The sequence below is a fragment of the Halichondria panicea genome, chromosome 10, assembly GCF_963675165.1.
Source record: "Halichondria panicea chromosome 10, odHalPani1.1, whole genome shotgun sequence".
Classification (NCBI taxonomy): Eukaryota; Metazoa; Porifera; class Demospongiae; order Suberitida; family Halichondriidae; genus Halichondria; species Halichondria panicea.
This window is the reverse complement of record NC_087386.1, coordinates 2,032,122-2,056,462: the sequence shown is the minus strand read 5'-3', so window position 1 is coordinate 2,056,462 and position 24,341 is coordinate 2,032,122. Positions and strand designations below refer to the sequence as shown.

Below are 24,341 nucleotides of genomic sequence, written 5' to 3'. Positions count from 1 at the left end.
GAACTATCAGCTCGTATTTCTCCATAGCATTGTGTTGAGATATGGATTCCCTCAAACACACAGCTCTGCAGGGGAACTCAACTGTAACACAAAGCCTGTCATCCACACCAAACTTTAGAAATGAACAATACAATCATGCTCCACTGGGGTGAGTTGACAAAGTGGACAGGCATTTCATAAAACCTGTACATCATCTCCTATAACTCTTGAGGTTGTGGTTAGGGCAAGAGTATAATTAACAACAAAACAACAATCTATGCATTTTCTACATAAAAATATTGAATGTCAAGAGCCTAACGTAAAGATTGTATGCCACACATTCCATTGCCATGTGACTGATGTCCCTAAATTTCCTGGACCCGGCCCTAGCTCCGCCCCTTTTTGCTATTAACACAAACCCACCAGTCCACCTTAGCTTATTCATTCATATCAGCACTATTTCTTAGCAATCACAACAACTCACTCACAAATTTGTGGTAATCTACGTACTCTCGATCTAGACTGGATGAAGATGTTTTTATTAGCCTGCTTTACTGCATGACAGTATATGTATAATATTATACATGCATATACGTATACAAACATTAGCACTGGAATGCTCTGAATTTGCAGTGGACAGCAACTTACAGTAGCTGGTTGGCAACCAGGGAATGTTATAACTATATTGCCGTACACTGGAAGTCATTGTGTGGGTATAGGACAATAGTATTGCCTTAATTTTGCATCCATGCATGCAGTTCATATTCGAGATTACTAGAAAGTGATGTGAGCTTGTTAGAGAAGCACAACAGTAGATCTACCACATGCAGGCATCATAGCTACACTGAAATCTATAAGAAAAGGTCAAGAGCCTAACGTAAACATTGTATGCCACACATTCCATTGCCATGTGACTGCACGATGACGCATGTCCTGCCTTCTCTGTTCCAAAACAAAAAGTACACCACAGTCTTGACGATACCGTATAGCTGGTAATTTCCGAGGAGGGGGGCAAAATATATGGTTGAACCACGAATATTTTACCCACGAATGAAGCGACTTTGACTACCTTTACCTGCAGTGCAAGCAGCAACCACAAAAACAAGATCGACGAACTGACTAAAATAGTATTGCTCAACCATGAATATTTTGCACCCCCCTCCCCAAAAATTACCGCTATACGGTATTTATGCACAAGTCATTTGCTGGTCATGCACGTGGCCGTGTGTCTCTGGATAATAATTGATCATTATTGGGACATCTATGGCAGATGGTGGGGTAAGTCCCTGACACTGACCTGGGGAATCACCAGGGAAAGCACCAGGGAGTGTGTCTCTGGATAATAATTGATCATTATTGGGACATCTATAGCAGATGGTGGGGTAAGTCCCTGACACTGACCTGGGGAATCACCAGGGAAAGCACCAGGGAGTGTGTCTCTGGATAATAATTGATCATTATTGGGACATCTATAGCAGATGGTGGGGTAAGTCCCTGACACTGACCTGGGGAATCACCAGGGAAAGCACCAGGGAGTGTGTCTCTGGATAATAATTGATCATTATTGGGGCATCTATAGCAGATGGTGGGGTAAGTCCCTGACACTGACTAGGGGGCCCACCTGGGGAATCACCAGGGAAAGCACCAGGGAAAGCACCAATTCTGCCAACAGGCTATAAAAAGCTCTAACAGAATCCAAAATATATCAATTAAAACCTTCAATTTAAGTCTGAGAGAGAGAGTCTCCATGTCAGCATCAATATTTCCAGAACTAACCAAAAGAGGTATTAAAGAGAATTGAATATCCGAAGAGTTCCGAACTTCATGTTCAAAGCAACTGCAAACTAGCTTCTCAACGCAGTTCAACGCAGCTCATTTCAACTTTCATCACGAGATTTCATCTCAAGTGCAAAGAAGTGTACAAGAGATGAGAGGATTTCTTAGGAGAATTGAAACTAGCTCTTGAAGATTACACTCGATGGCTATGAAGAGTCAAGCAGCCGGCATCACGTTCAAAGCCGACAATTGTAACACTCCTCGCAGAGTTGTTTAGCAGAGGCTGAACTAAGAACAGCTGTAGCCCCTGCTGCATGTAATTAGCTTAGCAGCCATAATTATAATTATGTAGATCTATTTATGGTTGCTGCCAAATTAGGCTGTTACGTGTTTTGTGTAAAATCAGAACATTATTTTACTATCTGACAGTTTACGCTGCATGGTGGGTGAGCACAAGGGACTACCGTAAGCGGTCGAACCAGCCTCGGTTAGGACGCCCTCTTTTATAACGCCCATATACCACCATATAAAATCACCTTTTTTCGTACATTGTTTCGAAAAATAATAATTTTTTACTGGTTCTATAATTAGAACGATTACGGTATACTATGTGTATACTGGAAATCATTATGTACAACGTAGGTATAAGACAACAGCTGACAGATAATTTATAGTCGTCTGTGTATACACAGACGACCACAGATGCTGCATATAGCGTAAGGACGAGTACTTTTTTTTTTTTTTTTTTTTAAACAATTCGGCAAAGCCAGGATACAATAAAAATAGCAGAAGCTAATAAGTTAGTACCCTAAAAAAAAAAATATATATATATATATATATGATTATATATAGTGTAACTACCTATTCAAAGAATGCTAAGTACTACAGGGTCATTAAGCATAGATTTAAATAATTTTAAGGGAGTACAAGTGCTGATTTTATAAGTTCACGATTTGCCATTATTTTATTATTTATTTATTTTATTATTTTTTATTATTTTATTATTTTATTATTTATTTTATTATTTTTTATTATTTTATTATTTTATTACTTTGGACCTGTCCACCAGCTGTGTCAATACTTGGGCCAGACAACCTGGCAACTAGCTTTATAGGAGAGTCACCAGGGAAAGAACACTCTGGGCATCATGCCGAGCTAACAATGCAGAGCACACCACTGGACACACAAGACATACCATACACAGCTGTTGACTCATTTATAACACTAGCTTAGAAACAATACTGTCACACAAGCATTTCATCTGCACCCAGCTTTGTGAATGAGCATGCAGGTTATAGGATGGCTTAATTGACATGACGCTATCGTATCTCAAACAGTAAATAAGGTCAACCAAACAAGAGCTATTGCTAGCAGCCAGGGCTGCATTCAGGATTTTGGATCAGGGGGGGGGGCGAATTAGGCAATTTAAAAATGTTGGAGGGGCGAAGTCATCAGAATTATAGCAGTACAAATGAATCTGCCTGATCCTAGGGGGGGCGAATTACCCCCCTCGCCCCCCCTCAATGCAGCCCTGGCAGCTATATATGGACTCAGGGAAACTACATTCTTTGGTCATGCATTTCATAATTATACAGAAGTGCATGGAGAAATACAAACAACCAATACTTACATAGAGGAAGTTCGGAAGTATGACAAGACAAAACCGATTTACCATATAGCACGAAATTTTCGAGGCACTTATATTTTGTAGAATGGTCTCTAAAAGCATTTCGTTGCACAATGCTTACCAGAAGCCACGCCTTTAATCTTTGCACGTTATAGCAGATAATTAATTTTGTATAACAAAATTATAGCAACTGTTGGCGCTTTTTTAGGATCTAAAAAATTGCGTTCAGTCTGAGTTGGCGCTTAAATTATGATGGCGCTGTAACTATACTATACACGGTAAATGAGTTTATTTAATGTGCATACCTTGTACTTGTCCTGTAGCACTATAGTTGGATTGCAATTCTCCACTGGTTCAGAGTCCAACTGCTCCCCAAGACCCACTAGAATCAGGTCACCCTCTCCAAGTACCTGCAGTAGAAAAACAGTAACTTTACAGTACAGTGTGCATGTTCAGCAGTAGCCTCGGTCCCAGGCCGATTTTTTTTTTTAGTTGGCGGCCTAGCGTTATTTCAGAGACAACTCGGCTGGGAAAGAGGCTAGTTGGCGGCCTAACGTTATTTTAGAGACAACGAGGCTGGGAACGAGGCTATAGTTCAGCAGCAGCAGACAAACGTACATAGTCCTGGCAAGCTCAAACCATTAATTTTAAGATATATGTATTATTTTTCTTCTTGAGAGTTTTGGCTCCGTTAAAAGTACATGTAATTAATATAATAGTGAAACTTAATCATAATTGCACTGTAATATTCAATGTTCCAATAGTTCCTCCACTCTGACTAGTACACTCTCCAACATGTCCATGTGGTTACCTACCACCTCCAGCATCTACACACGAGGGGAAGGGGTAATAAATTAATCAGGTGAAGAGTGGGTACAATTAGGAGGTTTGATTATTATGCCTCGAGGCGTAGCCGCATGAGGGATACGGTAAAGCTGACTGTGTGTGTGTCTGTTCCAGCTGTAACATACTGCTTAACGGTTGCAATGCGATGAAAACTAACAGCTTCTATATATACCGTATATAGCGCGAAATTTTCGCGGATTTCGTGGGTTAGCAATCCTATACACGAAAATTAAGTACACGAAAATTGTTCTTTAATTATTTGCTATACCGTGTAAAGGCGTGGCTTCCGGTAAGCAGTCATTCCGCGAAGATTGTGCAACGAAATGCTTTTAAAGGCCAATCCACGAAATATAAGTGCCTCGAAAATTTCGTGCTATACGGTATATGCTTCTAGCCACTGCGACATTATCTTGGATCAAACTAAAGCTTCTTTCATGAGTTATAGCTACACAGTGAAGGCTGTTGCAGTCTCTTCAGAATATCTCATAGCATCATCTGTTCGCACAAACTGTCTATTCAACTTATGAGTTAGCCTCGCACTAAAGCGCTAGTTGTTTGTTAGCTACAACATTCTGCAAAGCTGCATGCATGTATATATGTAGCTGGGCGTGGCCTGGCCAACTGTTCTGACGCCACTTGGGGGACACGCTTATATAGGATTTGTACTTCTGCACTGATGAGCAAGAAGTGCAGCCCAATCAGTGAGATAACAATATTCCTGACTCCAATATTGATATTCATAAACAACATACACGCAGCCTGGCCACCATTACCAATACCTGTAGCTCTTCCTTCTCTGACAGCTTGGGTAGTGTCTCCCCAGCAACCTCTACACACACCTCTGGTCCGTCTTTTGCCCTTTGCCCTTTCTCCTCTCTGGCAGCCTCCATTTCTTGTCTACACACCATCTTAGTGCTGGTCAGTAGTTGTCTCACTGGGGCCACAAAACTAGTGTGGAGGTGTGACCGGATACCCCACACTCCAGTCTGTGTGTGTGGGGGGGGGGGGAGAGGAATGAACTACTAGGAGATATAGGTCGGCTACTATTAATTGAGGGTTAGAGGGTAGACAGTGTAGATTAACAACACCGACCTCATTTCTCTCTTGTGTATCCCCAATCAGTAAGTATCTGAGAAAGTTCAAGGCAGCCATCACCCTATATAATAGGGAAGACCATAAACATCATTAATTTTACAATATGCTTCACACAGGCTTTACCTGTCCATTTCCTCCATGAGTTGTGTGTCAGGTGAGAGGGTGAATATTTTGTTGAGCAATGGACCCAAACTCTCCCCAAGGAAGGGACTGGCTGTGAGCATTGAGGCTCCCTGCATTAAGACAACACAAAAAATCACAAGGTCCCAAGGTTAGCTAGGAAAAAACACACATTATTTTTTGGAATTATAGATATTTTAATGTAAGCATTATCTATAAGCGCACATGTAATTATGATAAAGCTCACACAACGAGCTATAGGATGTATCAAGAGTAGATCTACTCTTGGATGTATATAATATCGTTTTTGAAAGTTGGACAATCCAACAAAGTAGTTACTCCCCCCTAATCCCTGTCACCTTTAGAGCTGTGTCCACTTCATTCTTGACACTGTGTACCAGTAGCCCCACCACTCCACCGTGACACACTGTGTGCAGTAAGTGAGAGTAGAGCTTGTGACGACCGTCGGCAGTGAAGATATGGATCAGTCTCATTAGCAGGGACACACTCCTCTGTCTCTGTATATATATATAGGAGAAGGTATAGTACGCAATCATGGTGACTAAGATACAATAATGATTCTCCGACCTGTTTTCAGTAAATTTACTTCATGTTATGGTAGCTGGAAGAGTACCCGAACCGTTAATTAAACCGGGGGGGGGGGGTAACATATCTCAACAGCCATAACTTTGATCCAATGTGAAATCTTAGAAAGAGACCTTACAAACGATAAGTTTCGTTGGGGCCATTTTCAGCCTAGGACCATGCATGGGTTATTATAATCCATGGTATGGCCAAATTGACAAATATGCATGAACTTCGATGACATCATTTAATTTGAAAGGTTTCTTTCTAAGATTTCAGAAAATCATAAAAATAATTGAAATTAGATCCACGGACTGATTCGTTTACGATACCAACGTAGTGTAGTTATACTGTCAACTCACTGCTGTCTTGTCAGAGCAGGACACCATCACCTTGGTGATCACCTGGGGTGGGAACCATCAAACAATAGCACTATAGATTATAAAGAGGCGCTCACATTAGCCAGGTTGATATATTGTTTGTTTTCCAAGGCAACCAGAGGTAGGGAATTTTTCTCCACTCTCCCTACAGCACTCTCTAGTAGAGCCTGTGTGTGAAGAGCATGCGTGGGTATGTGATTAGGGGTATAATTAGGTAGCTTGCATGTGTGACTGGAGAGCAGATAGGTATGTGATTAGACTATAAGTGCACTCACCAAGCCTTTAAGCACCACTGTTGTTGTCTCAGGCCTGCAGGGGAAAAAGGAACAAGGGGATGAAAGTTGAAGAATGACTGCATGCATAGTCATACCGGGTACAATTATCGCAACTGTTTTAAGGTTACATCATCAGGGTAAATTAATACCTAAACCTAAAAATCATTATGAGAAACCTCACAAATAAACAATATATGTTTTACTGTAACCATGCAGCTGCTAGCTATAAAAAAAATTAACAGAGCGAATCGGATGGGTGGATAGAACTCGAGGCAGCAAATTGTCGACTGGAGGCTACAGCTTGATCATGTAAATCACCATCTAAAGACATAGCCCGATTACAGACTGCTGCTACTCTTCGAAAGACGGTCTGGTATTTACATACAATGCTGTTTATAAATGCAAGCCAGAGATAAAAGACATTCTTAGAAGAATTTTCATTGCACCACATACAAGGAGCCACTCAAGCTAGCATACCATGTACATGCATGGTGACACTCCCAGTGGAGTTGTTATCAGACTCTACATGGCCCCTAGCCTCAACCCCGCACTTCCTCTGAAGATGGCATACTACTAAACCATTATTTTAGTCAACATTTTTGCACATGACTGCATGCATTGTGCTGTAATGTAATGAGTTAAGATATCATGATATCCTTATTAAGCTACGTAACATCCAAACATGACCATGTGCATGCACTGAGGGCTGTATGGGGGAACAACCAGGGAGTTAGAACTATATACTGCATAATGTAGGGCTGTTTGGGGGAACAACCAGGGAGTTAGAACTATACTGCATGATGTACGCTGCATGGCGTATGTGAGTACAATATAGGAAGTCATCATTGTGTAAAAAAATACATGCATTGTGCTAACAACCCTGGGACCTCTCAGGTGTATTATATCAGGTGCGGCAATAGACAATGCAACTATAGGGGAATCACCAGGGAAAGTACACTCAGTGGTACATTATTGTACTCAGTGGTGTATTACAATGCAACTATATAGGGGAATTACCATGGCAGGGAGAGCACACTCAGCAGGTGCATGCCTACAGCTATAGCTATAAAAAGACCCAGAGTCTTCACACGCAATTACACAACATTAACTTCAAGCTGTCAACTCTACTATACTGCAGCCTGCAATGATGAAGCTAATAATCCAGCCACTAAAAGCCCATCGTTTCTTCAATCAACTAGAAGAAGCTGTGATGTATACAGCCTATACAACGAATGCTGTATACATTTACAGAGTCTATTCATTTACAGAGTTTAGATACAAAAATAGTTGAAGCATTGCGATCAAGAACAACTTTGCAAGGAAAGAATTCAAGAGAATTGTTCAGAACATTTTACAGTTGAATAAGCAGAATAAAAAAAACTTTGCAAGGAAAGAATTCAAGAGAATTGTTCAGAACATTTTACATATCGAATAAGCAAAATAAAAACAACTTTGCAAGGAAAGAATTCAAGAGAATTGTTCAGAACATTTTACAATGGGAAAAGCAGACAACTTTGCAAGGAAAGAATACAAGAGAATTGTTCAGAACAGGAATTATTCACACATTGTTGATAGATGACTCAGCGTAAATGGGTGTTCTGGATCAACTCTTCCGAACTTCTCTGACCCAGGAAAGAAACCGGCCTTATATTATATCTGTTTGAATGTGCTTCAGAAAGCGGTCCTATATATACTCTTGGGTTTTGCGAGGAATAAGAATAATCGTCATCTGAGTCTATATATTGTCTAACGTGTCAGCTGTGGTTTAATTTTGGTTATGTTTCAAGTGATAATGGCATCGAATCACCATAGCGCTCGACGCTGGTAGGCCTTTCGCTAACTTCAGTGGTTAAGCGTGATTTCTTTAAAATCAATATCCAGCATTGTGTGTGCTTACTGTGAAGCCAGGGAAATTGAATTGAGGTTAAAATCATCCATTGCATTGTCTCAGCCTGTATCAAATCCCCTTTCCGAGGTTGTTCACCAGTACGACATCTCTTAGTATAGGATATACCACACCTAAGAGGAGGATATGCACCCATATATCCTCCGCTACCGTGGTTACTCCGAGGCGGAGCCGAGGGGTATGTAACCACGGTAGCGGAGGATATATAGGGTGCATATCCTCCGAGTAGGTGTGGCATATCTGACTTATACCACGTGACCGCAGCACTATAAAAGGACCTCCCCCTAGCAACAATTCAATCACCATGCAGATTACAAAAAAGAACAAGACTATGCCGGATTTTGCAGCCGTCAAAGAGCTAGTTGAGCAACATGTTGACTCCTACAGATGCTCAAGAGCTTCCTTGGTCCAAGCGTTGACCATTCGACGTCCCTTACTGGAGTTGCAAGCTCTTCTTGTATCTAAACCGCGCCCATGGACCCATGGAAGCTTATAGCCATCTTGTTGGAGAGCACCTTCCGTGTTTCTGCCGTCGCTTTGAGTCTTAGTACCGTCAAGCATGGCTCTTTTCTCTTTGCTTACTTTCTTGAACAAATGAAAAAACTAAAAAACAACTTGAAAAACTGTGCATGCCTGGGGCTGTATGCTAATATTCTATATATCCTACAGCTGTTGACCAATGAGATCAATTTGTGGTGACGTAAGTGTGGTATAAGTAGAGTTGTCGAATCAACCAACTAATCAATCTCGATCAGAATTTCTAATTTCTTGGGTTTTGCGAGGAATAAGAATAATCGTCATCTGAGTCTATATTGTCTAACGTGTCAGCTGTGGTTTCAAGTGATAATGATCGAATCACCATAGCGCTCGACGCTCAGCCTGTATCAAATCCCCTTTCCGAGGTTGTTCACCAGTACGACATCTCTTAGTAGAGTTGTCGAATCAACCAACTAATCAATCTCGATCGGAATTTCTAATTTCTCTATTATCATGATCATACATTCAAGCTAGGAAAGGATCTTCATTATTGCAGATAAAACACCAGCAAGTCAAATCCACACTACTCATGCATGCATGCAGTGAACTAATGATATCGAATCAACCACTAATGAACCATAAATCAGATTTTACGAGACAGCATTATTGAACAAAAAAAACTTAAATGCTTTACAGGGCTATAGGCATTTCAAGTACTACACTACTGTGACACTCCCAGGGGAGTTGTTAGACAGTGTTTCCACTAGTCCTGTATATGACTGTGCTGAGTCAGCACTATGTCATACTGATGAGTTCTAACAAGAACGAAACAGGAACATGTACCGTACAACTTAATAGTAACCTCAGTTTTAGCTGCATGTAAACTAAATGTCAAATTAATATGAGCTAAATGTCAAACACGCACACAGTATTTAACACTGGGCTAACGAATGTTGCAAGCGTGCGCTTGCTAATGCCTCTCGCCATGTTATGCTTTCGCTCAAAAAGTATTAGTGTTATAGTAGTTTCTTAATGTTAAAGTTAGCTTATCTATATAAACTCGCTGACTTGCATTGTTTAATTACATGCATATAATTATTGTTGTTATCTATTGTGGTATCATTGTAGTGTTTTGTGGTCTCAAGAAAGAAGAAAATTGATTCTTCCAGAATCTGGAGTTCAGTGCATATTTATATCTATTATAACTGAGAACTTGAGATAAGATGAAAAGAAAAGACTTGTGTACATTCATTGTTATATCTAGCTGTTGTATATGTATATGGTAGCTACCAGGCCCTCAAGAAAAAGATGATTCTGTCAGGAGGATCTGCTCTAGACTTATTCTCTCACACGTGGGGGCGAGCGCGCATGCGCATTACGTACATAGAAATAAGGGGTGTGTCTGAAAGGTCAATGGCTGCTATAGTATACCGTATTACTAGAATATTTTGCTGGTGAAAAACTTGACTCTTTTGCGATCTAACTATTGCGTTCTGGCAAGGATCGTGTGTAATAATTTAGGATTTGCGGATTTTATTGTTATGAATTGATCAACCATCTCAAAGTTTGCAAATATTTGATGCTCGCAAACCATTCTAGTAATACGGTAGCTAGTTTTACAGCTCTTTTCTGACTGTTGTACAGGGCCGTAGACAGCGGGGAGGGGGGGCAGGGGGGAAGTTGCCCCCCTGGCATTCTCAGATTTGCTAAAATTATTGATCTGCACATGCATGCCCAATGAGATGTGGGCAGGGCTATCTGATGCGCATGCTGAGTGCTGAGAATAAGTTACAACCTTTTTGTAAAATTCTGAGCTCCACTGCGCCTCTGGGAAGCAGGAGCATGCGCATTCCTAGTTCAAGCTACCTTGTTTTAGTTGCTCTAAGTTGGTGCCACAGCAAGTTGGAAGTTGCCATATAGAGGATATGAAAACAGTTGACCTTTTTTTTTAGTAAAAATTAATGTTCAGTTGTTATTTTGCTACCCCTGCAAATCTAAGCTATCTACGGCCCTATTGTAGCTAACAAAAAGCTAGCGCTTTAGTGCAAGACTAACTGAATAGAAACGTTATGCGAACAGATAATGCTACGAAAGATTCTGAAGAAACTGCAACAGCCTTCAATGTGAGTCAAACTAGCCATAACTTGAGAAAGAAGCTTTAGTTTGCTTATCCACAAATCAAAATCCAAGAGAAAGTGGCTAGAAGCCTATAGAAGCTGTTAGTTTTCGTCGCATTACAACCGTTGAGCAGTTACAGTTGGAACAGACACACAGTCAGCTTTATACCGTATCCCTCGTGTGGCTACGCCTCGAGGCATAAAAACAGCTAGCAGAACCTTAATGTCCAGTCAGCATACAAGCCTAATAATGTGTGTGTATGTATGCAACACAATAGAGATAGCTCGATGCATGAATACGGTGCTAAATCAAATTCTTCGGAAATCAGCAGGTATACATAATTATATATAGGGCTGTTGATCAAGCAGCCGATGAGTTACTGCATGGTGTGGAGAAAGTAAGTGCCCTCAATGAATAGCAAGCACTAGCAAGTATTCTATTGCACACTACCAGCACACTATATATAAGAATACAGCAATAATTTCAGAGAATAGCCATGGCTAAAAAGAAAACGGTCCGTATACCTTGAATCTAATGACTAATATGCGATAATTAATCATTTTGCTCTCATTTTGCTCTCTATTTAAGTGTAATCCAATTTTATCTGCACGCAGTTGGGGACACCTAACCCTTGTGATCATTGTGAGCACCGTGGATCGATACTTTGTTATAATCACTCGCTATAGCCGTCCCAATACAGAGGACAATGGCTAGAAGGCAACAAAAACGAATCCTCTTCATTTCTGTACTGCAGTAACCGTTCGGAAAAATGATGATTTGCAGTTGAAACTTTGAATCGAGAAAAATTTTAGCTGCTGCTTTTAAAACTCAATGACTGCCAGTAATTAATCGACTGAGACGCTGCATCTTATGTAATAACACACCTACACAGAAAGAAGTTTAGCTGCTGTTTTTATACTCATGCAACAATTGACTGAGACGCTGCATGCACACAGAAAGATTGTAATAGCAATCGAGCAGCTGTTAATTTCAGTGGAACTGACTGCTTATGCGATATGGACCCAACATACACATCAAACCATTAACCACACATAGCTGTGCACTCACTCAATTATATGCACTCACGCACAAAGCCAATCACTCAGAGTAATGTAATATCAACACTGACTGTACATGTTCATGGCGTTGTAACGGATTGGAGTTATGCACTCGCCAAATTTCTTGTTTGTTCGCTTTTTCGCACTTTTCCTGGCAATACTAGCAACGTTACACATTGCAAATGTTTTTTTAGTTCGATTCCCTTTATGTTTTCAGTACAAAAGTATATTATACTCTTCAATAATGAAAGTGAAATGCCTAAGAGGAACATCAAGAAGCAAGAGAAGTTCAAGAAGAGAAGACAGGACTGGAATAAACATTTTTATTTTCTATGTCTTTTCCTGGCAATCCTAGCAACGTTACACCTTGCAAATGTTTTTTAGTTCGATTCTCTATAGAAAACAAACGTCACACACTTGCAGTTTTTAGACGTGACATCATAAACCGATAAAATGTATGTAATATCAATTATCTCTGGAAGTAACATGTTTCTGGACAACTTTTTTTTATTAACAAAAGTTAGTTGTAGCTTCTTCATTCACCTACACAGCACCATTTCTTAGATATTCACATTTAAGTACAACTACTCATATATTAATTTGTGGTATTCTACACTCTCTTCACTTTAGCGAGTGTACTACTAGCACTAGAATGCTTCGATGTTAGTGGTGGTGGTCAGGCTTGGCAACCAGGAAATGTATATTTATTGCTGTACACACCTTTGCATCAAAGCACAACACTGAAACTAGGGGAGTTACCTGGAAAAACTTAAGTAAAGTGGGAAATCACCAGGGAAAGCACCAGGGAAAGCACCAGGAAAAGTACCAGATCTGCCAACAGGCTACAGTGCAACAACCAAAGAGAGTAGATTTTTTTTATTTTTTTTATTTTTCACATTTTGTGGCATATCTTCTGAAGTAAAAGTGATCTATTTGAGTGCAGGTACTGAAAGTTCAACTATTGGCGCTTCCATTGGACCACCACCTGTTACATCATATGACATCATCACTATGAAATGGCTGTCTGAAGATGTGTACCTCTAAAAATATGCTAGGAATAGAAGTAGCTTATTTGTTTGAGTTAAGATCTGAAATTTGTTGTGTATGTACCTGAGTATATTGCTCATCTTTTGAGCTTCAACGGAAGTCTGGGCTACTAGTAAGTTCTGAGAAATACTGCATTTTGTTGTTTTTTGGTGGCAAATATGTTAGGAATACAACTTTCGATTTTATGCTAGTTAAGGTCTGATTTTTGAGAAGGATGTACTACAATAGTGTAAAATTCATTTGCACTAACTTACAGGAGCTAAACAAGTATCTTCTTTGCTAGAGCGGCCCTTCTTGTCATAAACGGTTTTGCTCCGTTTTGCTACTTTTGCTGACGTATGCAATGATATTCATTGATTTGTGACATCACCAATCATCTTGTTGTTATTTGCTACATCCAAAGGTCATGTGATGTTTACCTGCAAATACACAGTTGGTGCTGGTCATTCTGTGTCACAGGGGCGTGGCAATTGAGCTTACCACGTAGCCAAATCGCCCCAAAAGTCATAAAAAGCACTGTTTTTGACAAGATGGGCCGCTCTAGCAAAGAAGAGGCTAGCCTAACTCCTGTAAGTTAGTACAGATGAAAAGTACACTATTGTAGTACATGCTGCTCAAAAATCAGACCTTAACTAATATAAAATCGAAAGTTGTATTCCTAACATATTTGCCACCAAAAAACAACAAAATGCAGTATTTCTCAGAACTTACTAGTAGCCCAGACTTCCGTTGAAGCTCAAAAGATGAGCAATATACTCAGGTACATGCACAACAAATTTCAGATCTTAACTCAAACAAATAAGCTACTTCTATTCCTAACATATTTTCGGAAGTACACATCTTCAGACAGCCATTTTATACTGATGATGTCATGTGATGTAACAGGTGGTGGTCCAATGGAAGCGCCAATAGTTGAACTTTCAGTACCTGCACTCAAATAGATCATATCACTTTTACTTTAGAAGATATGCCACAAAATGTAAAAAATGTGTACCAAAAAAAAAAATCTACTCTCTTTGGTTGTTGCACTGTACATGTATAAAAAGCTATGTAGCAGAATCCAAAATATCACAATTAACCTACAAAATCAAGTCTGAAAAGAGAGTCTACTTCAGCATTAACACTTCCCAAGTATATTATACTACAGAAGACGAATCAGTGAATATCGATGAGTTTTCCAAACTTTTGGTTCATGCAATTCAACTGCAGGCTAGTGACTGGCATCGAGCTCAAGCGCAAAGAAGTGTACGAGAGATAAGAGGATTTCTTAGGAGAATTGAAACTACCTCTTGAACACTCGATGGCCATGAGGAGTCAAGGGGCCGGCATCACGTTCAAAGCTGACCATTGTAACACTCCTAGAGGAGTTGTTAGCTGAGGCTAAACTGAGAGCAGCCCCTGCTGCATGTAATTAGCTTAGTAATCTGTATTTATGACTTTTTTTAGCTGCTAGGCTGTTTCGTGTTATGTATATGCTAAAATCAAAACATTGTTTCAGTATTAATCTTTACTACTTATAATGGCTGTATAGGTGAGGAACCAGAGACTACTATATAATGGTATACAGTGTGGATTATAAGAAATCTGGCAGGAACTGACTTATGTCAGACCATAACCAAAATGTTCTGTCATTGTAGTTTCTTGTTCTGCCATGACTGTCGCAAGGCCCCGACTAATGAGGAAAGTCTAGGGTCTGATGCCCTGAGACATGGATCTACCATGCATTATTATTTATAGCTCATTGATGTTCATTCTGATAAATAATTATGATATAATTATGACAGTCTAATTATTAATATGCACAAGTGAAAGTTTAGTCATTGAACCATCCTATAAGTATTCAGCCAGTGAAATGGTTGACTCATCTTCACCAGGACTGGTTGTAGAGCTAGATGTGCTTGTCTTGCTCAGATTCACAACACAGTCATGGTATAGTGTTTAGTGATCTTTCTCCAGTTCAATGGACTTGCCTCTTCCTACATAAACTTGTCTCTTAGGCTGTTTGACAGGTAAATGCTGAGAAGAGTGACGGTTAGAGGGCATAGCTAGCTACTTTACAATCAACAAAAACTATTCTTAATCTGCACGTGGCTATTTAGCTTGCTGAATCAGCATCCAATAGCAACTAATTAGCTTGCTGAATCAGCATGCATAGGGCGCATGCGCAACTAGATCTTGAGTACTCGGTTATTCAGGTTCTTGGATCGGTAAATAGCCGAATGCCGACCGTTATAATCCACACTGGTATACTGGAAATCATTGTGTGGGTATACAACAATTAACAGCAGTGTAGCTGTATAGCTCAAGGGAAAGTCTTTTATTAATTGGGACCTATCCACCAGCTGTTGAGTCAATACTTGGACCATACAACCTGGCAACTAGGGGATTCACCAGGGAAAGTACACTCTGGGCATGCCAAGGTTCAATGCAGAGCACACCACTGGACCCCATACACACAAAACATATACCGTACACATGACAGCTGTTGACTCATTTATACGCACTCAGACACAATACTGTAACACAAGCATTTCATCTGCACTCAAATTTGTGAATGAGCATGCAGGTTATAGGATGGCTTAATTGACATGAAGCTATCGTATCTCAAGCAGTAAATAAGGTACCAAACAAGAGCTAGAGCAATTAAAGCCGTATAAACTAAGGGAAACTGCATGCATACATGGCCGATAGCAATGTATTTCGAAATTCTACAATGTTATTATTACAGAAGTGCATGGAGATTTATTAGGAATACGAAATACAAACACTTATAGAGAGTTGGAACTTCGTATGACAACACTAATACCAGAACCACTATAACTATTCATTGGATTTCTTTTATCTTACACAACACTTACCTTTCTAACAAAGTGATCACATGAGCCAAACACAGTGAGAGGAGAAACTGCTGGCTCAGCACAACTGGTAGATACGATATCATTATCTCCTCCACAAGTAATAGGTGAGCAAAAGAGGCCAGTCCGACCCTCGGCCAGGGTGGTGAGGGGGAGAGCAGATGGATACAACCGTAGTGGCACTGGGTGATGAGCCCCTGTGTGTGTGTGTGTGTGTGTGTGTGTGTGTGTGGGGGGGGGGGGGGGGGGGGAGGAGGCATTTTGGTAAATGTTATAATGGTTGATATTGCACAATAAATATGTGGGGAGGGCAATAGAAACCATAACTGCATTGAGTTAGCATTGTTTAGCTCACCATTATCGACTCAGCAACGTTTCTCGCTCTCGTCGCTAACACTTGATCAGTTTTTCCCTCAGTCCCATAGCAACAGCTAACCAGAGGGTAGTCCAATAAACATAGTAAGCTAAATGGAAAGGGAGAGTATTAATTGTAGCACGTTACAAACAGCATACTTATTTACATGGCCAGACACTCAATTTTTTGTTTCCGAAGTTGATCCAATAATAGGACATTGACCTGCATCAAAAGGAGAGGGGGTTAGTTAAATTAATGTTACCTGGAGATAATTATGTTGTATGATAGAGCTCCTCAGACAATGCACTGAAATTGGACACTATACAAACTCGACTTACTGACCCTCAAAGCAAATAATGTTCCAGGGTTGGCAACCTCCACCCACCACCCACTACAATACACTATATCCTGCACCGTGGCAGCTCACCGCGAGTTTGTGGTTTGGAAACAGAACTTCTGGTTGAGTTGCCATTACATGCATTCTGTCAACAAAAGGTCGTATAAATGTTAAAACTTGATTAGACATTGCGAAAAAGTTGCAGTCTATCTGGTCTTCAGTAGCAGCATTATCGTATGAGTGTTCAATATCTTCATCACCCACATCTGTGTCTCTCTCCACCATTGTAAGTTGGGGGCAGCACTTCTCTATCAGTCTATACACGCTATGGAGGGTCGATGTTACTATGGCAGCATTAGGAGCTTGCAAGAGAGCTGTGCAATAGAACATGGACAATCAATTCGTACACACATTCTCTTAACCTACCTTTCTGTAATGGTGACAACATGTTCAGTACGGCCGCTGTTTTGTCCATCATTGAGAGTGAGTCCATCTGTTCCAGTACAGCCAGACACATCTCTTTAGGGGAGCCCAGCTGCAGGGGGTAGTTTACATAATACCTAGTCATGTGATATGAGCGGCCGCACCTCTACGATCTTGTCCACCAGCGACCACCTGAGGTCAGTCTCATCCACAGGCAGTCGTAGGGTGAGGAGAGAGAGGAGGTCCCAGCCGAGGTCAACTAGGATGGACTGAGGGGGAGGGGCAAAATAAATGTGCATGGTGAAGGAAAATGTATGATTTCATTTATATGCATGCATACCTTGTACTTGTCCTGTAGCAATAGTTGGACTGCATCCTCCACTGATCCAGAGTCTAACTGCTCCCCAAGACCCACTAGAATCAGGTCACTCTCTCCAGGTACCTGCAGTGGAAACAGTACTTTAGTACAGTGTGTTCAGCAGCAGCAGACAAACTTACATAGTCCTGGCAAGCTGCTTGCAAGCTCATTTTCTCTTCCACGTGGAGTCTTTTAGTATTGTGGCAACGCCCCCTCCAAACAAGGGCTGGCTTTGGGAAATTCCCCTCAAGGAACTCGCATGCGCAGTAAAAGGCCACCACGTGTATTTCTTCTTTCTCTTTGCCCACAGGAAGAAACAAGGTAAGTTCTCAAAAGACACTAGCTACTTACTAACAATGTTCTGTGTCTGTTGCAGATGTCGGCAGAGCTTCAGTGGGAGCTGATCAAAAACAATTCTTGCTTTCTCCTCAGAAGGAAGGGCCCCCGAGGCTCTGGCATCACATTCACAAGGGTGAGGTTCTTTCATCATTTATATCACTGTTTTGTATGATTCATAATGTCAATTGTAGGAGCCTAACAACTTGGTCAACAAGAACTCGTTCAAGTTCAATGGCCTTGTCAACAGGAAGGTATTATCAGAGAGTGCTGTGATGACATGTGTATACTGATTGAATGTCCCCTCACAGATGGTCGATGTCTCTAGCACTGCTGACAACAAGGGTGTGGTCTTCAGCACTAAGAGATCTAAAGGTGATACATATTGTGTGTTTGTGTGTGTATTTATTCGTATGCCCAGTGATGACAATTGATTCGTGAGACGTGTGTTGGGCCTGGGTTCTTTCTCTTTACCTTTCCTACCTCTAATTTCATTCTTCTCCCCTTAAGCTTGTCTAATTCTCTTCCATTTCTATTTTCTTCTCCCCGTGGCTCTGTCTATGATAATCAGATTATGAGAGCTGAGGGCTAATAATAATTCTAACACTTATACTTTGTGTTATTCGTGTGCTCTCATCTGTAGCCTTTGTGTCCCCTCTATTGCAGTGACTACTAAGCCAGCCAAGATGTACGTGAAGGCTACTCTCTCCAAGGACAGGAGACGAGCGTACAAGAGCATCAAGAAGGACCTCGAGGGCACTTGCTACAGATCTGACCTAGCCGAAGTAAGTTGCTCACAACGTTGTTCTAGTTACATTTTTCTCGTTTCTCGTAAACGCAGAGCTTGTTAAATGTAATGGGAATTATTACTAAACACATTATTGTATTACTGTTATGCTGGTGTGATGTGCTTTATTTAATTTATTTTGTTCCCTGCAGTTTGCTGTCAAGAGAGCTAGTGCTATTCTGAATAGTCAAAGACCAGTGAAGCGACTCAAGGGGGGAAAGAAATAAATTGAACTGTGAACTGAAGTTTTAACGCTTGTTTTGTGGATATACAAAAAAGTTTTTGTGGTCATCTCACGAGAACACATTCTTATTACATAATTAATGGTTAAATGCGTGGGCAGTATGTGGCAATTAGGGGATTTCCAAGGCAAAGATTGTAAAAGTTGAAGAAATGGTTGACTTTCGTGATATGCTGCCCAAGCAGGGGCTAGACGCCATGGCTATGAGCTTCACCTTCTTCATGATACCAGTCACGTACATCTATGGAGTGTTCTATGTCTGCCCCACTCTGTACCCCATAACCGATGTCAGCGAAGAAGTGGCCGATCAAAATCGATTCCCATACTATTTTCATTCGTTTTTCTGCACGTTTCTGTTCTTTCAGACGTACTTCAGTCTAATCATGACGGTTAGCACAGATACCTCGTGTCGACGTATTGCCCTCCCCGTGGTCTCGCAGCCCGGCTGGTACTTCTGTCCCCACTGTCAATACTACGCCCCCCCACGTGCCCATCATTGTCCCACCTGTAAGAGATGTGTACTCAGGCGTGACCACCATTGCTACTTTGTCGGAAAATGCATCGGATACTACAACCATCGATATTTCATTTCGTTTCTCGTTTACGTCGTCTTCACGGGTCTTTATGGACTTATTTTCAGCTGCATTGCTCTCCTGAGATTGATGGGTGGTTTTAGTCTCTCTATATTGCCTGGACTTGTCTTTCCGATGCTGGCTTGGATGTTTCAGATCATGCCCGTCAACCCCATGGTCATGTTCGAGACGTCTATTATTGGATTTGTAACCATGGGAGCTGGTTTATTGCTAGGGATACAACTCTACGAGATGTTCTATGGACAAACTTTTTACGAGTTACAGAAGAGCGATCATTTGTACGGTCGTGCTCTGCACAGGAATGTTGCTGATGTTTTGGGGAAGAACTGGTTGTTTGGTTTGCTGTTTCCGTGCCTACCCTCGTCTCGTATTGGTGATGGATCTCACTACATGCCGAAGAACCTGGCCGGACAAGGGAGTGTGGCGACCAATGAGAATGCTGGAGGAGGAACTAGGAAGATTGTTCAGAGCACTTAAATGTAACTTATCTTATCTTATTATTAATAGTACATTTTGTATGTAAAATAATGTGCTATACCTGTATATATAATTATATTCAGCGTTTTGTGTGCTCCATAATAATTAGCTAGCTACATGCATGTATATAATAATTATATTATTGTGTGGAAATAAGAGTGATTGTTATGATTTGAAAACTTATCGAAACTGCCAAAAAAAACGACTCTCTCTCAATAAATAAACAGATAATACGTTATATACACGTATTAGTTAGTTCAATGAATGATGACATTAACCTATACGTGTTATCACAATTGCAAGTTCATAGCTATGACCAAGTCTCTAGTTGCAATCTCTTGTTAGTCTCCATGGTCTTGAGTAGAGCAGCAGCTTCTTCCTGGCTCATGCCCCCGTGTTCAACACAGGCATCCCTCAGGGCATCCTGTACATCAGTAGGCATCTGCTTGGCATTCCTGTAGTGAGAATATTAACAATGCACATACAGTGTGGGTGTGTGTGTGTGTGTGTGTGGTAGGTGGGTGTGTAGAGTGTGTGTGTGTGGAGGGGGGGAGCTTGGTAAGTACAACACTAAAGGTGCTAGCTAAATTTACATAAATGCCAGGTGGCCAGCCGGGGTACTGCAATAATACAGCCAGTCCATTGATTAACGTACCCAGCAATGAGCACATGTGCTCCTCTCGTGTGTAGCCACTCCCAGACCACACCCCCTCTCTCCTTTATACGGTGTTGGACATAGTCTTTCATATCTTGGTCTCGTGAGAATGCTGTGAATAGTTGCAACTGTCCGCTTGTCACTAGGGGCAACCATTCGTTGGAGAAGAAGAAATCAGCCCGTTCCGACCGACAGCCAAAAAAGAGCATGTTACCTAGAGACAGTATTAGTAGTTAAAGAATACACAAAATTAACCCTTAGCATCACATACGATTAATACCGTATAGCGGGATATTTTTTGTATGGAGGAAATTTTTCGTATTGAGAGCATTATTCCAATTATTAAAACTGCGAAATTATTTATGAGCTGTACGAATTTAATTAGGTAGTTCAAAAGAAAATTACCCGCTATATATACTGAACACACTAATGCCATTTACCGTTGGGTTTGGCCTGACTGTTAACTCTCTCCTCTATGTAAGTTCTGAACGGTGCACAGCCAGTACCGGGGCCTATCATGATCACATGATCTTCTGATTGTCGTGGAAACTTGATCGTACCTGGGACCACCCACACGGGTACATAAGCAGCTTCAGTCAGTGGGTCCAGTGAAGACAGCCAAGTGGTACACACACCCTGTGAAGGAAAGTTTCCATTTCTTGACTATCCATAGGAAACACAGAAAGGCTGTACTTGCTACGAAAATGAAAATATGACAACTCCAGCTTACCATTCTTGGTTTATGAAGTTTTGTTCTGTACTTTACAACTGCCATGAGTATCTGTATTTGACCTGGGTGGGCCTGAGGGTGTGTGTGGTGTGTGGAGTGGGTGGTATACGTGTAGGCAGTACTGACCTGCATCGAGGATGCTATAGAGAAGGCTCTCGGCTGGAGCATGGGAATCAGATCAATCATGTACTGGAACGGTAAGTTGGCAGTGGAAGTGGGGAAGTCTTGTAAAACCTGCATGGCAGAAAGATGATTCAAGCATTGCTCTATAAATTTAATACAGAAAGGCAGCATGCAACTAACCATACCTCTAGAATTGTCCTCCTTGGTCTATTGCAGTAAGTAAAGAGCTCCTCCTAGTAAGTGTGTGAAGGAAAGGAGGGTCATACAAGAATTGTTAGAACGATTAATTTAATTTTTATGACGTACAAAACAATACGAATTCTAACAAAATAAAAATCATTCATATCAATTTATATTCCCACCTGACCCTCAGGGGTGATGAATTCAAGTAGTTTCTCTTTCTCCATTTCATTGGACGCTGAAAAGTGAGCGAGGAGCTCAAAAAAAGACCGTCGAGGAATGGACTGAAAGTCGAGATAGTGGGTGGCCAGGTGACCCACGGAGCAGGGGGTGGGGAAGGTTAGGGGGAGGGGGACATCTGGATGTCATAATTATGGATAAAATTAATGTTTATATTGGGAGATGAAAGAATTTGCCAATTTCGGCCACCATGGTCCAAGGGCGAAAAATGTCAACGTACCCACAGGGACCGTAACTAATTAAGCAGCCACAAAAATAGTTAACTAAGACTAGGATTGGCCTAAAGCACACACAATAGTAGATAGATCTACACAAGGAAAGTTCACCTGGGTCATTCTGTGTTAGAGTGAATAGTTGGTCCGGATCTAGTCCCAACAATGTCAGTAGTTCGTCCACAGCTGCTCTGCTGTTCTGAGGCTGTATCATCAGCACATCTCCAGCACTGTGACTGTGGGGGGGGGGGGGAGACTCAACATTCATTTCGGAAATATACCCCATTTTTCAGAGAAGGAAAAAGTTGGGCCTGAAAGCAATCACTGATCTAAGAACACCAACAGCTACTAAATGCATATTTTTGGTCTCAATTCACAGATTCTCATAGTTAGCTCCGAACACGTGCAAGCCCATAACAGCCCCCCCCCCTGAAGAAAGGCCAACTGCAATACAGGTACCAAATGAACAGTTTGTGTGTACAAAGCAACCCCTCAACAAAGGCCACCTCTGTGTACTATAATAATGGCACAAACTTTGCTCTCTAAAATTTATGATGTGTCCAATAAAGTGATTCCACTATTGGACACCTTATTCCAGAGTCTTTGATATCGAAGGTGACTAGTCGTACATCCTGGAAGTGTGTGGGCGGTGTGAGTCGCTCGTTGGATAGCAGGTGAGCGTGGTAGGGGTTTCCCCTGGTGTACGGTGCAGTGTGTGATGATGTCATCATTACATCATCTGAGGTACAGCCACTGACAAAAGTACACTCGTATTTGGGTGGCAATCTGAGAGAGTTATTCAGTCGTCAAAGAGATACATAATGGCACATAATTGGGACAGCCCTAGGCTATGTACAAACTGTCCCTCTCTTCTATACACCAATACATGTAAGTACATCACTATAATATTGACAGGATACAGTACGGAGTCATCCAGGGGGTCCAGTGTGGGGGGTAGGGGATAGAGGGAGAGCAGCTGCTCACACAGGCTCTGCAACCAAGGGTCCACAACAGCGTCAGGTCTAAGGGGGGTGACATAATTATAAAATTATATGACATCAAACTACTTAAATTAGTAATTTTGCAAGCTCTTATAAAGTTTGGATGCAATTGGGTACATTGTAAAACAGCCATTAATTGTTAATGAAAACAATACCAGGAAGCAATAATACAATGTATAATATAATGCACTCTGACCCCAGGTCATGTTGATCGTCCGCTAGTGTGAGAGGGAGGAGTGGGTTAGCTCCAAGCTGCAATAATCGTTTGTGCAGTCTCTTAGCAACGAAGTTATACCTGGCAGTGAAATAATATCAGTAATGGGCACTCAAGTAGATTTTTACTCTAAAGCTATTCCAATACTGTGCATTATTCAGTATGGGAATGGGGTACCTGGAATAAGACGAGTCCCCCAGTCCTAGTACCGCAATCTTGGTTCCAGAGAGTGATGATCTCGGTAGGTTCCTTCTCAGTAGAAACCTCCAGAACTGCTTCATGTTGTCTGGCTCATCTCCTTGTCCAGTGGTGGCACACACAAACACTACAGCGGGCTCACGCACAAGAGCGGACTGCACAACGTGTAGAGGCTCAGATGAAATGTCATATTATTTTGACCCAATATTGGCAAATGAATTCACTAAGTTAAGGGGGGTCTCTTTAACGTTAAATCTATGATTGTATATGCATGTGTGTGTGTATGTAGAAGGGGTTAGATTCATTTGATGCATGCATATACACAGCAAGTAGCTGGAGGAGCAAGTACAGGTGCAAGCTAGCTATACCTTATCATAGCTGTCCATGGCCATAACTCTAGTTCTGAAATGTCTACGCCTCCCAGCTCTCCCTACCCGTTCCGCCGTGTCCTGGGCCGTCCCAGTCTGGCTGCCATACAGTACCAGCAACCGTACATCTCTCTCTAGCTCTGCCATAGTGGAGGGGCTCAGCTCAGCTAGCTGACATGTGTATTAGGTAAAGATCGTCAGTTAAATATCCACCATACAGTATAGTTGCTCTATAAAAGTGGGTGGGGCTGCTCAACACTATCATGTGAGGCAAACCAGAGCACTTGGCTCAGAGGACTGTCCAGAGGCTGTGCTGCGCTGACTGACTGAATCATGTCAAACAAAGATAGCAACGTTGATGACCTGGGT

General features: G+C 41.3%; 3 protein-coding genes across 4 annotated transcripts in view; 1 reads left to right on the top strand and 2 right to left on the bottom strand.

The window, feature by feature from the left end:
* Window positions 1–17,836, bottom strand: part of LOC135343374 (glomulin-like) — a 37,208-nt gene extending 19,372 nt beyond the window's left edge. The window contains exons 1-16 of one of the 2 annotated variants that reach the window (XM_064540378.1): window positions 17,758–17,836; window positions 17,600–17,701; window positions 17,424–17,528; window positions 17,263–17,371; window positions 16,927–17,210; window positions 16,666–16,721; window positions 16,500–16,608; window positions 16,148–16,341; window positions 6,684–6,717; window positions 6,486–6,575; window positions 6,391–6,432; window positions 5,803–5,961; window positions 5,447–5,556; window positions 5,321–5,384; window positions 5,008–5,214; window positions 3,719–4,209 (exon numbers count right to left, since the gene is read on the bottom strand). In XM_064540378.1, coding sequence (XP_064396448.1) covers window positions 4,132–4,209; window positions 5,008–5,214; window positions 5,321–5,384; window positions 5,447–5,556; window positions 5,803–5,961; window positions 6,391–6,432; window positions 6,486–6,575; window positions 6,684–6,717; window positions 16,148–16,341; window positions 16,500–16,608; window positions 16,666–16,721; window positions 16,927–17,210; window positions 17,263–17,371; window positions 17,424–17,528; window positions 17,600–17,701; window positions 17,758–17,787 — 1,773 coding nt within the window. In that variant the 5' untranslated portion in view covers window positions 17,788–17,836 and the 3' untranslated portion in view covers window positions 3,719–4,131. Of the gene's footprint in view, window positions 1–3,718; window positions 4,210–5,007; window positions 5,215–5,320; window positions 5,385–5,446; window positions 5,557–5,802; window positions 5,962–6,390; window positions 6,433–6,485; window positions 6,576–6,683; window positions 6,718–16,147; window positions 16,342–16,499; window positions 16,609–16,665; window positions 16,722–16,926; window positions 17,211–17,262; window positions 17,372–17,423; window positions 17,529–17,599; window positions 17,702–17,757 lie in introns of those variants that run through there. The other variant, XM_064540376.1, reaches the window with a different exon arrangement.
* A 7-nt stretch (window positions 17,837–17,843) lies between these two features.
* On the top strand, window positions 17,844–20,234 carry LOC135342466 (palmitoyltransferase ZDHHC22-like). The gene is made up of 7 exons (XM_064539196.1): window positions 17,844–17,938; window positions 17,994–18,089; window positions 18,148–18,207; window positions 18,265–18,328; window positions 18,620–18,738; window positions 18,893–18,958; window positions 19,098–20,234. Exons 2-7 carry the CDS (start codon window positions 17,994–17,996, stop codon window positions 20,049–20,051), a joined length of 1,359 nt encoding a protein of 452 aa, XP_064395266.1. The 5' UTR covers window positions 17,844–17,938; the 3' UTR covers window positions 20,052–20,234.
* Window positions 19,671–24,182, bottom strand: LOC135343369 (NADPH-dependent diflavin oxidoreductase 1-like). The gene is made up of 13 exons (XM_064540372.1): window positions 23,973–24,182; window positions 23,584–23,759; window positions 23,389–23,487; window positions 23,112–23,213; window positions 22,780–22,977; window positions 22,306–22,427; window positions 21,922–22,097; window positions 21,745–21,792; window positions 21,563–21,670; window positions 21,437–21,508; window positions 21,147–21,342; window positions 20,707–20,920; window positions 19,671–20,506 (listed from the first exon to the last, which is right to left on the bottom strand). Exons 1-13 carry the CDS (start codon window positions 24,117–24,119, stop codon window positions 20,362–20,364), a joined length of 1,803 nt encoding a protein of 600 aa, XP_064396442.1. The 5' UTR covers window positions 24,120–24,182; the 3' UTR covers window positions 19,671–20,361.
* Between the last annotated feature and the right edge of the window lie 159 nt (window positions 24,183–24,341).